Source organism: Canis aureus, chromosome 3, assembly GCF_053574225.1.
Source record: "Canis aureus isolate CA01 chromosome 3, VMU_Caureus_v.1.0, whole genome shotgun sequence".
NCBI lineage: Eukaryota > Metazoa > Chordata > Mammalia > Carnivora > Canidae > Canis > Canis aureus.
Window position 1 is genome coordinate 74,054,164 of NC_135613.1, and position 14,633 is coordinate 74,068,796.

The 14,633-nt window shown below is 42.9% G+C and overlaps 1 protein-coding gene across 2 annotated transcripts in view; it reads left to right on the forward strand.

The window, feature by feature from the left end:
- The first annotated feature begins 7,571 nt into the window (after positions 1-7,571).
- Positions 7,572-14,633, forward strand: part of ARCN1 (archain 1 coat protein complex I subunit delta) — a 29,778-nt gene continuing 22,716 nt past the window's right edge. For both annotated transcript variants that reach the window (XM_077893735.1, XM_077893736.1), the window contains exon 1: positions 7,572-7,731. In XM_077893735.1, the coding sequence (XP_077749861.1) occupies positions 7,729-7,731 (3 nt within the window). In that variant the 5' untranslated portion in view covers positions 7,572-7,728. The remainder of the gene's footprint in view (positions 7,732-14,633) is intronic.

Below are 14,633 nucleotides of genomic sequence, written 5' to 3' on the forward strand. Positions count from 1 at the left end.
CCGGGGGCTTTTGGATGAAGCCTCTCTAGGCAGTCTAGTCCCCCGTTTTTCTATGGTTTCCGTAAATGTGTTTGTGGCGGCACCTAGCGACCGCGGCTGGCAAAGGCGGCTGAGGAGTATCGGTCGGTTTAGCCAGCCTTCCAATCTGGAGGTACGGTGGTACGCTTCTCCCCCCAGGACAGGGCGATTCTTCCTAAATCAGCCCGATCAGAATTTAGGCCGATTCGAGGGAGTGTGCCCACAGCACTTTGCACGTCCTTTTATAGAATTTGTATTACTTTAGAGTCCGTCCCTTCTGCGCTGATTGCACGGGACATGCTTATACTGAGAAATTATTCGTTGAGATTCAAATTTTGTTTCCTATATTAAATTTTTTTTTTTTTTATTTGTTAGAAAGAGAGAGTACAGGCAGCCTGGGTGGCTCAGCGGTTTAGCGCCGCCTGCAGCCCAGGGCATGATCCCGGAGACCCGGGATCGAGTCCCACGTCGGGCTCCCTGCATGGAGCCTGCTTCTCCCTCTGCCTGTGTCTCTGCTTCTCTGTGTGTGTGTGTGTGTGTCTCTCATGAAAAAATAAAAAATAATAAAATAAAATAAAATAAAATAAAATAAAATAAAATAAAATAAAATAAATAAAATAAAATAAAATAAAATAAAATAAAATAAAATAAAAAATAAAGAGTCCAGAGCGAGAAAGAGAGCATGAGGAGGGGTAGAGGGGTTGAGGGGGAAGAGGGAGACACACTCCCCACTGAGCAGGGAGCCCTATGGATGTGGGTCTCTATCCCCGGATCCTGGGATCATAATCTGAGCCCAAGGCAGATGCTTAACGGACTGAGCCTTCCAGGCGCCCCAGTTTCCTATATTTTTATTTGCTGAACAAGACTCAACTGCCTAGGCAGGGCCTAATTTTTAAGTTCTCTATAGTAGCAGTGGATTGCAAAAATTAGGCCCTTTGGAAATGTTCGTTGGATGGGTGAATGAAGGAATGAGTGAGTGAAGATGTAAGGAACAAATATTTCAAAACTATAGACTTGGTTGAGGAGTCAGAGAGAAACAAAGAAAAGTATTGAAAATTGACCCTGAAAACTTACCAGAGGAAAGAGGGATGTGGCTTTAAAAAGGGAAATGAGAGACAGCTCTTCTGAGACACTTCGGGTTAAAAATGGAACTGCAAAACATTTTAAAGTTTTTATGTCCTCTGTTATTGCTAATAATAATGCATATGTATTGTTGAGCACTTACAATGTAGGAGCACTTAGATTATATAATGTTATTTGTTAATACATGATCTAACTTCACCACCTTATGAGATAGATGTTCCTGCCAATTGACAGATTAGATAAAGTTACCTGCCTAGTGTCACTCAGCTGGTAAGTGGTCAAAATGGGGGTCATACACAGGTCAAATTCCCAAGTCTCTGCTTCCAACCATAATGACATACTGCCTCTTAGGCACTCTTCAGGAAGCACATTTGCAAGGATGTTTTTCTTATGCAGTGTAATTCAGTTAATGTCATAGTTCCAAAGAATCAGCATCAATTGGTCTTGGCTGAGCTTCATGGTCCATACCAAAAGCTCCTGGAAGCTGCCACAATCAGACAATAATTCCAGGCAAGATTTTTTACTTTTTTTTTTTTAAATGAAGAATTGTCTTTTTTACAATATGTTTTTATAACAACAATTTGTTATAAAGCTTGACATATATCCTTCTAGGCATACAGAGTTTTAAAATATGTAAACTTCCAGGCAGCCCAGATGGTTCAGCGGTTTGGCACCGCCTTCAGCCCAGGGCGTGATCCTGGAGACCCGGGATGGAGTGCTGCATTGGGGTCCCTGCATGCAGCCTGCTTCTCCCTCTGCCTGTGTCTCTGCCTCTCTCTGTCTCTCATGAATGAATAAATAAAATCTTAATAAAAAATAATAAAATATGTAAACTTCTATAAGGCAGTGCTTAAGGGTACAGGTTCTGAAGTTGAGCAGCCTTTGCTTTGTTCGTATCCTGGCTTTGTTACTCTCTAGCCCTGACATCTGTGATAGAATAGTTTTCCTCTTTTTGTTTTTGTTTTGCTTTAAGTAGGCTCCACGCCTAGTGTAGAGCTGAACTTGGGGCTTGAACTCATGATCCTGAGATCAAGACCTGCGCTGAGATGAAGACTCAGATGCTTATCCAATTGACCTCCTCAGGTGCCCCTAGATTTCCTCTTTATACAGTTGTTTTTCCCACCTGTAAAATAGAGATATTGGTGGTACCTATTTCAGAGAACTCTTGTGGGGAGGTTTTTTTTTTTTTTTTTTGACACTGGCTGAAAGAGAACTTTTATTACTTTAAAAAAATATTTTATTTATTCATGAGAGACACACACAGAGAGAGGCAGAGACACAGGCAGAGGGAGAAGCAGGCTCCACGCAGGGAGCCGGACGCGGGACTCGATCAGGGGTCTCCAGGATCACGCCCTGGACTGAAGGCAGGAGCCAAACCGCTGAGCCACCCAGGGATCCCCTTTATTACTTTTATGTACAGAAAATTCAAAAGTATCCACTTAGCTTGATTTGGTGGCCAGTTCTTTAGCGTTTGCCTTTTCTTTTTTAATTTTTTTATCTATTTATGATAGGCACACAGTAAGAGAGAGGCAGAGACACAGGCAGAGGGAGAAGCAGGCTCCATGCACCAGGAGCCCAACGTGGGATTCAATCCCAGGTCTCCAGGATCGCACCCTGGGCCAAAGGCAGGCGCTAAACCGCTGCACCACCCAGGGATCCCTAGCCTTTGCCTTTTCTAACTTGGCAATGGGAGCCACCAGCTTTACACCCTGGATGTTCCCTTCCCAATGGCAGTGAATCTCATTATATCTGTCATTGTAATTGGTCCTGGGGGCTTCCACCAGCTTAGCCAGAGCTCTTTTGTCTTCTGAATTAACCTATGTGAAGGCAACAGTGGTGCAGATTTTCCTGTGGACCAGACACCCCAGCCTGGCCTTCCCTTTGATAATGCTAGTAGGGAACCCCCATTTTATGACACAGGGCAGGCAGGAAGACAACCAGCTCGATGGGATCCACACTATATGCAATCACTACCAGCTGAGGCTTCTTGTTTTCCACCAATGTGGCGACACTGTTAACTCCGGCTCGAAGGACAGTCAGCCTCTTAGTGGGAATATTCCCTTTGCTGACAGCTTTCTTCTTAGCCCTGGCCAATAATATCCGATTCTTCTCTTGCTTTGTGTCTGGTCTGTATTTGTGAGCCAGCTTAAGCAGTTGAGTAGCTGTTTGGTGGTCCAAGGCCTGGGTGAACTAGTTATCACAGGAGGCATTTTTAGACATTTATAGAGAATAGCCCTTTGCCGCTGCAGCCGGATGTAGTGGGGCCATTTGACAAAGTGGGTGAGGTCCATTTTGGGATGAATGTCCTGTCTGATGCCAGAATTCTTGGGCCTTTTCTCAAATACGGGATCAACTATCTTCTTGGCCTCCTTCTTCTTCCCCCTAACCTTCTTTCCTTTTAGGGGAGAGAGTCCTATGGGGATTAAATGAAATAATCTATGTGAAGAATTTTGAGTAATGTCTGACTCATTATAAGCGTTCAGTAAGCAGTAAGGAACATACAAGAGTTAAAAAGAGGCAGAGTCATCATGAGAAAGGCTGGCTTTGAATCCTGGCTCTACCATTTACAGGCTGTTTGAGTTTGGGCAAGTGTTTAACCTCTTTGATTCTCAGTGTCCTTATCTGGATTGTTGTAAAGGATTCAAGATAATGTGTAAAGTACCTGACACAAAATAAACACTCAATAAAAGAATGCTGTTTATCCATTGCAACAGTGGATGAGTGCTGTAGAGTTGAGCCAGTGATATGGGATAAAATGATATAACATGTCAGGAAGAACTGCTGAACCAGGTATACTCAAAGTCTGACTTTTGGCTTGGGAGAACTGCCAATAGAATCAGAAGACTGAATTTGAGTTTTATTTCCATTATATACTGGCTTAGAACTTTGTGTAAATTTCTTAAACTTGTCATCATTGTCTTCATCTATAAAATGGGCATAAGTGCCCTGCTTCCTGTGCATTTTTTTTTAAAGATTTTATTTATTTATTCATGAGAGATACAGAGAGAGGCAGAAACACAGGCGGAGAGAGAAGCAGGCTCCATGCAGGCAGCCTGACGTGGGACTCGATCCCGGGACTCCAGAATTACGCCCTGGGCCGAAGGCAGGCGCCAAACCACTGAGCCTCCCGGGCTGCCCGAGCCTCCCGGGCTGCCCTGTGCATTTTTTTAAAAAGTAGGCTCCACACCCAGTGTGGAATCCAGCATGGAACTGGAACTCAGGAACTTGAGATTGAGACCTGGGCCTAAATCAAGAATCATACACTTAACTGATTGAGCCACCCTCGAGCCCCTCCTGCACACTTTTTCAAAGGATACAATTTAGGAACACTTAAGTGGCTCAGTTGGTAGAGTGTATGACTCTTGATCTCAGGGTTATGAGTTCAAGCCCCATGTTTATTTAAAAATAAAATCTTTAGGGCACCCCCTGTGGAGCCGCGGTTTAGCGCCGCCTGCAGCCCAGGGTCTGATCCTGGAGACCCAGGATCGAGTCCCGTCAGGCTCCCTGCATGGAGCCCGCTTCTCCCTCTGCCTGTGTCTCTGCCTCTCAGTCTCTCTCTCTCTGAATAAATAAATTAAAAAAAAATGCTTATTTAAAAAAAATAAATAAAATCTTTAAAAAGAAAAGTATACGATTTACAAACCATAAAAATTCACCCTTTTCAAGTGTACAATCTGTAGCTTTTGGTATAGTCACAAAGTTGTGCAAGTACCACCTCTAATTCCAGAACATTTTCATCACTTCAAAAAACAAACCTCACTCCTCATTCCTTCCTTCTCCCAGTAACTTGCAGCCCTAGTTCCTTTCTCTCTGGATTTGCTCACTCTGGACATTTCATATAAATGAAATGAACAGATTCAGAGCAAGTCTTCCGTATAAGATATGGTCTTTCAGGACTGGCTTCCTTCACTTAATGTTTTTGGGCAGCCCGGGTGGCTCAGTGATTTAGCGCCGCCTTCGGCCCAGGGCCTGGTCCCGAGGACCCAGGATTGAGTCCCAGGTCGGGCTCCCTGCATGGAGCCTGCTTGTGTCTCTGCCTCTCTCTGTGTGTGTATGTGTGTGTCTCTCATGAATAAATAAATAAAATCTTTAAAAAAAAAAACAAACAAACAGGGCAGCCTCGGTGGCGCAGCGGTTTAGCGCCGCCTGCAGCCCCGGGTGTGATCCTGGAGACTCAGGATCGAGTCCCAGGTCGGGCTCCCTGCATGGAGCCTGCTTCTCCCTCTGCCTGTGTCTCTGCCTCTTTCTCTCTCTCTGTGTATCTCTCATGACTTAATAAATAAAATCTTTAAAAAAAAAAAAAAAAAGAAATCTCACAGAGGAAGACATAGACATGGCGAACAAGCACATGAGAAAATGCTCCGCATCCCTGGCCATCAGGGAAATACAAATCAAAACCACAATGAGATACCACCTCACACCAGTGAGAATGGGGAAAATTAACAAGATAGGAAACAACAAATGTTGGAGAGGATGTGGAGAAACAGGAACCCTCTTGCACTGTTGGTAGGAATGTGAACTGGTACAGCCTCTCTGGAAAACTGTGTGGAGGTTCTTCAAAGAGTTAAAAATAGACCTGCCCTACCACCCAGCAATTGCACTGCTGGGGATTTACCCCAAAGATACCGATGCAGTGAAATGCTGGAATACCTGCACCCCAATGTTTATAGCAGCAATGTCCACAATAGCCAAACTGTGGAAGGAGCCTCGATGTCCATCGAAAGATAAATAGGTAAAGAAGATGTGGTCTATGTATACAATGGAATATTACTCAGCCATTAGAAACGACAAATACCCACCATTTGCTTCGACGTGGATGGAACTGGAGGGTATTATGCTGAGTGAAATAAGTCAATCGGAGTAGGACAAACATTATATGGTCTCATTCATTTGGGGAATATAAAAAATAGTGAAAGGGAATAAAGGGGAAAGGAGAGAAAATGAGTGAAAATATCAGTGAGGATGACAGAACATGAGAGACTCCTAACTCTGGGAAACAAACAAGGGGTAGTGGAAAGGGAGGTGGGCAGAGGGTTGAGGTGACTGAGTGATGGGCACTGAGTGGGGCACTTGACAGGATGAGCACTGGGTGATATGCTATATGTTGGCAAATTGAACTCCAATAAAAAAAATAGCTACATAAAATCCTCTGCTATAATCACTAAGTAAAGGAAGGCTCAAGCATGTCTAGGTTCTTGGAAATGGAAGGACTCTATGTCAATTTATACAAACTTACAGTTTAATCAAACCTGTACATAATAGTTAATTTGTAACTCATTAATTTTGTTACATGCCCGATGCTACCATTCAAGTTTGTTAATTGGTATATATTTTTTCATCCACAAATGATAATTTCTTCAGGAAAATATACTTCAGAAATATGGGGGGAGGGCAGCCCCTGTGGCGCAGCGGTTTAGCGCCGCCTGCAGCCCGGGGTGTGATCCTGGAGACCCGGGATCGAGTCCCACGTCAGGCTCGTTGCATGGAGCCTGCTTCTCCCTCTGCCTGTGTCTCTGCCTCTCTCTCTCTCTCTTTCTCTGTGTGTCTCTATGAATAAAATAAAAAAAATAAAAAATAATAAAAAAAGAAATATGGGGGGAAAAAAGAGACTGTATGTTTAATTTTTGAGAACCTACCAAACTTTTTTCCCAAAGCATCTACATTATTTTACATTTCCACCAGTATTGTGAGAGGGTTTTAATTTCTCCATTCTCACCAACACCTATAGCCATCCTAGTGGTTTTGAAGTGGTTTTGATTTGCATTTCCCAAAGAACTAAGGATATTGAACATCTTTTTATATGCTTATTTGTCATTTGTATACCTTCTTTAGAGACGTCTATTTTGCCCATTTTTATTATTTATTTATGTAATGTCTACACCCAGCATGGGTCTTGTACTCACAACCCTGAGATCAAGGGTCACATGCACTATAGACTCAGCCAGCCAAGCACTGGCTTATTTTGCCCATTAAAAAAAAAAAAAAAAAGCTTAAAATTTTATTTATTTATTAGAGAGAGAGAACGAGGAGGGGAAGGGCAGAGGGAGAGGGAAAGTAGACTCTCTGCTCAGTGGGGAGCCCCACACAGGGCTAATCTTTATGGCCTGAGCGAGCTGGTGTCAGATCCTTAAACCACTGGGCCACCTCAGCACCCTAATATTAGGGTGTTTTTTTTTTTTTTTTTATGGTTGAGTTCTAAGGGTTCTTTATGTATTCTGGATACTAGTCCCATATGCCCATCAGTTAGCTTGTGTATTCAATAACATAGTGAGAGCTTTATAAACTGTAAGAGGGGTCACTAATGAAATGAAGGTGCTGACAATCAGTGAACCGACAGAAACAGGGGGTTCCACGGCTGTAGGACGAGCCCCCGGAGCTCCTCGGCAAAACCTGCCCAGCAGCCGGGTACCCGCACGTTCCCCACCCCACGGCGCCCCGCCCTCCGCCCTTTGACCCGCGCCATTTCCGGTGGGAGACGTGGCTCGAGGCCGCCATCTTGGCAAGAGGCAAAGCAGTAGCGGCTCCTGACAGGGGGGCAGCAGGTCCGGAGCGGCCGGTGCTCCCCTTCCCCTAACCCCAGCCCCAGCCGAGCCGAGAGCGCGGGTGAGCCCCACCACCGTCCTCACCATGGTAAGATCCGAGCCGGGCCGAATTCCCGGGGTCCGGCCTCAGTCCGCCGCTGCCCCTGCCGGACGGCCTGGTGCTGGGGCCGAGGAGTCCCGCCCCGAGGGCCTGCAGCCGGGCGCGTCCCTCGGGGCTCGGCGAGCAGCGCGGCCTTCCCCGCGCTGTGCCCGAGCTTCCGGGAGGCCCGAGGCGCCTGCCTGCAGCCCCTCTCAGGCTGCGCCCGCACCCACCCCCCACACCCCCCCCCCGCCCCCGGCTGGGCACCCTCCTCCGCTGGGCCCGGGGTGTTTGCTGTTCGAGAACCTCGGAGTGGCGTGGCTTGGACCCTCGCGCTGCGGCCCTCGGCCCTCGGCCCTCCGCGCTGGTGTCCAGCGAGTTCCCTGGGTGCCGGGCTCCACCGGCCGGGCTTCTCTTGGGGGCGGGGGGCTCCCTTCCTCGGGGATCAGCTCCCTCTCGCCCGCGGCGTTCGGTGGGCCCTTGGTACTCGAAATCCAAATCCGTTGGAGTTCGGGACCTCTTTTGTTTATCTGGAAGGGGGCAATAGAGGGAAGTTCGAAAAGAGGCATCGAACGGGAAGGAGCAACTTCTAACACTGATTTGTAAGGACCCAAGCGTCTCTGAAACCTTCCACTACTTCTACAGAATTTAGGTGTGTCCATTTGTCAGTGTTCGCATAAGCGGTGTAGGGAGCGTCGGGGGGAACGTGAGCGCGTAGTAGAGAACACAGGCTTTCTGTGTTCAAGAAACTTACCGTTCGGGTGAAGTCGGATGTGTTGCTGGCGTATGGTAATCAGAAGTCTCCCGGGAGGGGTGAGCGGAGGTTGTACCCTGCGACCTGTTACCTGCCTTCAGATGCGTGATCTTTGTGTTCTCCTCCGGGGTAGACAAGGAGCATGACCGTGTGAGGACGGGACACACAAAACACAGTGCCGGCTCCACTGTATCTTGCTTTATCACTACGATTTGTGGACATTTATGAAGTAGGAGAAATTCGTTGGTTCAAAATGAGGTAGTAATGTATTCCTTAGTATATTTTATGCCCTTCAGTCTTCCGAAGGATTTCTTTTTTCTTTTCTCGTTAATAGATTAATAATTGATTTATTTTTTTAAAAGATTTTATTTATTCATGAAAGAGACAGAGAGAGAGAGAGAGAGGCAGAGACACAGGCAGAGAGAGAAGCAGACTCCATGCACGGAGCCCGACGTGGGACTCGGTCTGGGGACTCCAGGATCGCGCCCTGAGCCACCCAGGCGTCCCAGTAATTGATTTAAAGCATCTCCCTGCACGCTTGATAGGACAGTATGATTTGGTGCCAATCATATTAAGCTCTGCTGACAGCTTTTTTAGATAAGAACTCGGAGGGTGGTGGGGATGGAGGGGTGGGGTTCATGCTTGTTCTTTAAGCCACTGATAGGTTTTTGTTTTCAGCGTCAGGCGAATAAATTGCATCCCAACTATATGCCTCAAAAACTACTCTTGGGTGTAAACTTTCCAAAAACTCCTTTGTTCATTTCCACTAGGAGGCTCAGTAATTGGATAGTGATTTTTTAAAACTCTTTCTCTATTTATGTCCAGTTTGTATTTGTAGTGCATTTTGAAGCACATTATAATTTTTATTTTTACATTATGATTTTATTAGTGAAATTAAGCCCTCGTATTATATAAACCAAATATGGATGGTCTTTACAAAAATCTTCCTTGTTGAAAAGTTCTTGAAACTTAATATTTTTAGTTCATTAATAACTGAGAGATGGTAAAGCCCCAGGTGTTGAGAGATAAGAAGAAAATATGTTTTGCATGTTATTTGGACATGTGTGCATCTGCATAGAATTGTGTCATGTTTACATATGCATTTTTAAAAATTACATGGGACTTGGCAAGATCCAAATACCCAGTTTGGTTTACTCTGGAGAAAATCTTAGTACATTCTGCTCTGTTGAGTCTGTAGAAGTTATTAGTATTTTTTTAAAAGATATTATTTATTTATTCATGAGAGGCACAGAGAAAGGCAGAGGCATAGGCAGAGGGAGAAGCAGGCTCCATGCAGGGAGCCCAACGTGGGACTGGATCCTGAACTCCAAGATCACACCCTGAGCCGAAGGCAGATGCTCAACCATGGAGCCAGCCAGGCGTCCCAAGTCTCAATAAATTATTAACTATTATTTCTGAATAACGTTTTTGGGTTTTATTCCTTTACAAAGAGACCCCTGTACAGTAGAATTGTCCAAATAGGGTGACATTTTGTAAGATTTCTTGGATCTAAAAGTTGGGGTGCCTGAGTGGCTCAGTTGGTAGATAATGCAACTCTTGATCTCGGGATCATGAATTCAAGCCTATCTAAACAAATAATAATATAACTTCTGAGAGTTGATTTTTTTTTCCTTAACGTTTTATTACAAAATTTTCATACATCTAGAAAAATTGAAACAACTTCACGGTGAATACCCATATGACCAGCAGCTGGATTCTGTAATTGACATTTCACTATACTTTTTTTTTTTAAGATGTTATTTATTTATTCATGAGAGACAGAGAGGAAGCAGAGACACAGGCAGAAGGAGAACCAGGCTCCCTATGGGGAGCCAGTGCTGGACTCTATCCCTGGAATCACGACCTGAGTGGAAGGTAGATGCTCAACCATTGAGCCACCCAGGTGCCCCATCACTATACTTGTTTTATCACTTATTTAATCAACCAGCCAGCCCGCTCTCATCTTTTTTTTTTTTTTTAATTTGTTTTTCATCTTTTTTTTTTTAATGCATTTCAGAGTAAGTTGCACATTGTCAGTACATAAATGTTGGTTTTGTTTTGTTTTGTTGTAGGTGTATCATTTTCCTCCATTTCAGAGTTTTCAGATTGGTACACAGTGTTAACATTAGTTTCAGATGGGGGTGCCTGAGTGGTACAGTTGGTTAAGTGTCCAACCCTTGGTTTCTACTGTCTGAGATTGAGCCGTCTCAGGATCCATGGGCAGTGTGGAGTGTTTGGGTCTCTGTCTCCCTCCCTCCCTCTGCTCTTCCACACTGCATATGCTCTCTCTCAAATAAATAAATGCATCTTTAAAAAAAATTTTTTTTAAGATTTTATGCATTTATTAGAGAGAGAGAACAAGCAAGGAGAGTGGCAGGCAAAGGGAGAGAGACAAGCAGGCTCCCTGCGTGCTGAGCAGGAAGCCTGATACAGGACCTGATTCCAGAAGCCTGGGATCATGACCTGAACCAGAGGTAGATGCTTAACCAACGGAGCCACACAGGTGCCCCTAAATAAATGAATCTTTGGAAAAAAAAAAAAACAACAACAAAAAACCTAATTTCAGGTGTAATAAATGTTGATTTTTGAAAAATAAATTTCCTTTGTCTTTAGTTACTGAAGTTAGTGCAAAATGTCCTATATTAAGAAGTCCTGATCCCTGGATGGCTCAGCGGTTTAGCGTCTGCCTTTGGCCCAGGGCGTGATCCTGGAGTTCTGGGATCGAGTCCCACATCGGGCTCCCTGCATGTAGCCTGCTTCTCTCTCTGCCTGTGTCTCTGCTCCTCTCTCTCTCTGTGTCTCTCATGAATAAATAAATAAAAATCTTAAAAAAAAGAAAAAGAAGAAGAAAAAGAAGTCGTCGTCCTAGTAGAGGGAGTAAATGAACAAATGCAAAAAACAAATGGCTTAAAATGGAGTACAAAAAGGGGCATCTTTTGATTTGATCTTTTTTCTAGTTTTCTGTAAATTAATAAGAACATGTTATATTTTCTTTCTTTTCTTTCATTATTTTTATTTTTTAAATATTTTATTTTTAAACAGTCACTACACCCAATGTGGAGCTTGAAGCCACAACCCTGAGATCAAAAGTCATACATTCAAGGACACCTGGGTGGCTCAGTGGTTGAGCATCTGCCTTTGGCTCAGGGTGTGATCCCAGTTCAGGCATTGAGTCCCACATCAGGATCCCTGTAAAGAGCCCACTTCTCCCTCTGCCTATGTCTCTGCCTCTCTCTGTGTCCCTCATGAATAAATGAATAAAATCTTTAAAAAAAAAAAAATCACACATTCAACCAACTGAGCCAGTCAGATGCCCGCATGTTCTTATTTTCTTAAAATTTTTAGGTATTATAGTAAGTTCTCTGTCTTAGTAAATTTAAATTTGAATAAAAGATATAAAGTCCCACAGTAGCAACAATCTGTAAGATCGTTACTTACCTACAGAATTCTGTTCTTATTTACTCAGTATAGCAATGAGTAAACTATTGTGGACACATTCAGTATAAATGATGACATTCAGTTCCCAAAGTTGTAGTTATTAGAAAGCTAGATTTGGGTTTGTGTGGATGATCTGCACATACTGAGGGAGAAACTGAAATCCTACACGGTAATATCAGTCTCCAATTAGGGGGTTATTACTGCTTTTATTTTCCTTTGCATATAATACAGCAGCTGCACAGCTTTTGTTTTCTTTATAGATCTTTTTGATTGTTGTTTGAGAGGATAGCTAAGAAAGAAAATGATTTTCTTGAGTTTCCATTGACTTGTCATCTTTTTATTCTCCAAATAGAAAGTTTACTGCAGAAACCGAGAACAATGTCCTTTTATTTTTATTCTCTACAAGAAACTTGTGATGAGGTTAAAACTTTCACTGAATAACCTTTTAAGTTTTAGGTTTTGTATGTGATCTAGATTTTATTGTACTCTTCCCTCTGGTTCTCTGTAATTACTTCATCCAAACAGGAAAGATAAAATGGTCCTCTATGACAGTTGTAGAAACTAGCCTTAATATCGTGAATCATGTATATGAATATGTGTGTGTGTGTGTATATATATGACAATGCAGATCATCATTACAGTGAATTACGAAGGAGTAAGTGACTGCCTAATTCTGGACGTGAGGAATATGAAATCATTTAGAGGTTCCAGGAAATCTTTGCCTTTTTTTCTTAAGAGAATTATGCATGTTCATGTTGAATTATTGCCTGTTATTCTTGGACCTCTGTCACTAGCAGGGATGAAGAGATGGTACTCTAGCTTATCTCACACAGATACTATGCACATGCATGATTTGTTTTGATGAGGCAATTGCCTTTTAGCAGCTTAGTATTAATGTAAAATACTGATCTAGAGTAGTTGCTATTAGAGCAGTGGGTGTAAAGTGGAGGTATTGTACATTTTAGTTGCTATAAAGTTTTCAGATGCTTAACTTGCAGAGTCACAAAGATGGAAAGGCACTTTAGATTTCATATAAACTAAACTCTGGGGGAAGTAGTAAGTGACTTATGCAATATATAATTGGTGACAGAAGCAGAACAGAAACCTAATTCTTTAGATTTCTTTACTCAAAGAACTTTCTGATTCATGTAGTAAAATCTGGGTAGAAGAGAGTTGTTATTTAATCCAAACACAAATCATGATATACTCAAACCATTGTAAATATTATTAAAAGAAAAGTTGTTTGACAAAGCTCAAGTTAATGGGGATTTTTTTTTAAAAGACAATCCTGAAGAGATCATCTAACTTTTGGGCCCTTGGTGTTTACGTCTATAAAAACAATCTAGGGCCCTTGAAGGGCACTGTTAGATCTAAATGTTCTTTTCCAAAAATGTAAAAAATAAATAAATAAAACAACTTTATAGAGAATCTTACTTCTTCATTCTTCCCCAGAGAAAATCAGATCAAATTACAGTTGGAAAAATTAACTTACCTTTTAGTGTATACTGTATTTTAACAATTGTTAAACATTGCTAAACGTTTATGTGAAGGGAAGCTTTATTATTTCAAGGTATTTAAGAAAATGAATGTTAATTTAGAATAGATTAAATTGACCTTGCTTAGAGGTGATATGAATAACAATGAATAGACACATGTGTTGTCAGCTTTGTGGACCCTCTGATTGTGGTCTTGGGTGTTTTGAGGTTTAAAGCCATACTTAATGTGGGGCACTATTACCTGCGTAATAGAATGACTCAAAGAGAGTCTCCTAAGTTTTCCTGCTTAGGTCTTACTGTTTTACCCCATTGTTTCTTCATCTTCACATACTCAAATCTCTCAGGTAATCAAAGCATAATTTTTTTTATGGGAGAGGGAGAAGCAGACTCCTCGTTGAGCAGGGAGCCAGACACAGGGCTGGATCCCAGGACCCTGAGATCATGACCTGAACTAAAGGTAGATGCTTAACTGACTGAGCCACTCAGGTGCCCCAGTCTTGTGATCAAGAGTCACAAGCTCTACCAACTAAGCCAGCCAATTGCCCCTGCTCTTTTTATTTTTAATTGAAATATAATTCACATACCGTAAAATTTAGCCTTTTAAATTATATTATTCAGTAGATGTTTTAGTATAGTCACAAAGTCGTTCAACTATCACCACTATCTAAGCTTAGACCATTTTCGTAACCCCAAAGAGAAACCTTGTACTCATTAGCAGTCACTCCTCATTTCCCCTTTCCCAGCCCCTGGCACAACCAGACTACTTTCTTCTCTGGATTTACCTATTCTGGATGTTTCATATAAATGAAATCCTGTAAGATGTGGCCTTTTGTGTCTGCTTTCTTTCACTTAACATAGTATTTTCAAAGTTCATCCTGTTGTAACATGTTCTTCATTTCCTTTTTATGACTGAATAGTACTTCATTTTCAAAAGGGGTTTTATTGGGATCCCTGGGTGGCTTGGCGGTTTAGTGCCTGCCTTCGGCCAGGGTGTAATCCTAGAGTCCTGGGATCGAGTCCCGCATCAGGCTCCCTGCATGGAGCCTGCTTCTCCCTCTGCCTGTGTCTCTGCCCCCCACCCCTGCTATCTTTCGTGAATAAATAAATAAAATCTTTAAAAAAAAAAAAGGATTTTATTGATTTATTTGAGAGAGAGGGAGAGAGAGCACAGGAGCAGGGGTGAGGGGCAGAGGGAGAAGCAGGCTCCCTGCTGAGAGAGAAAG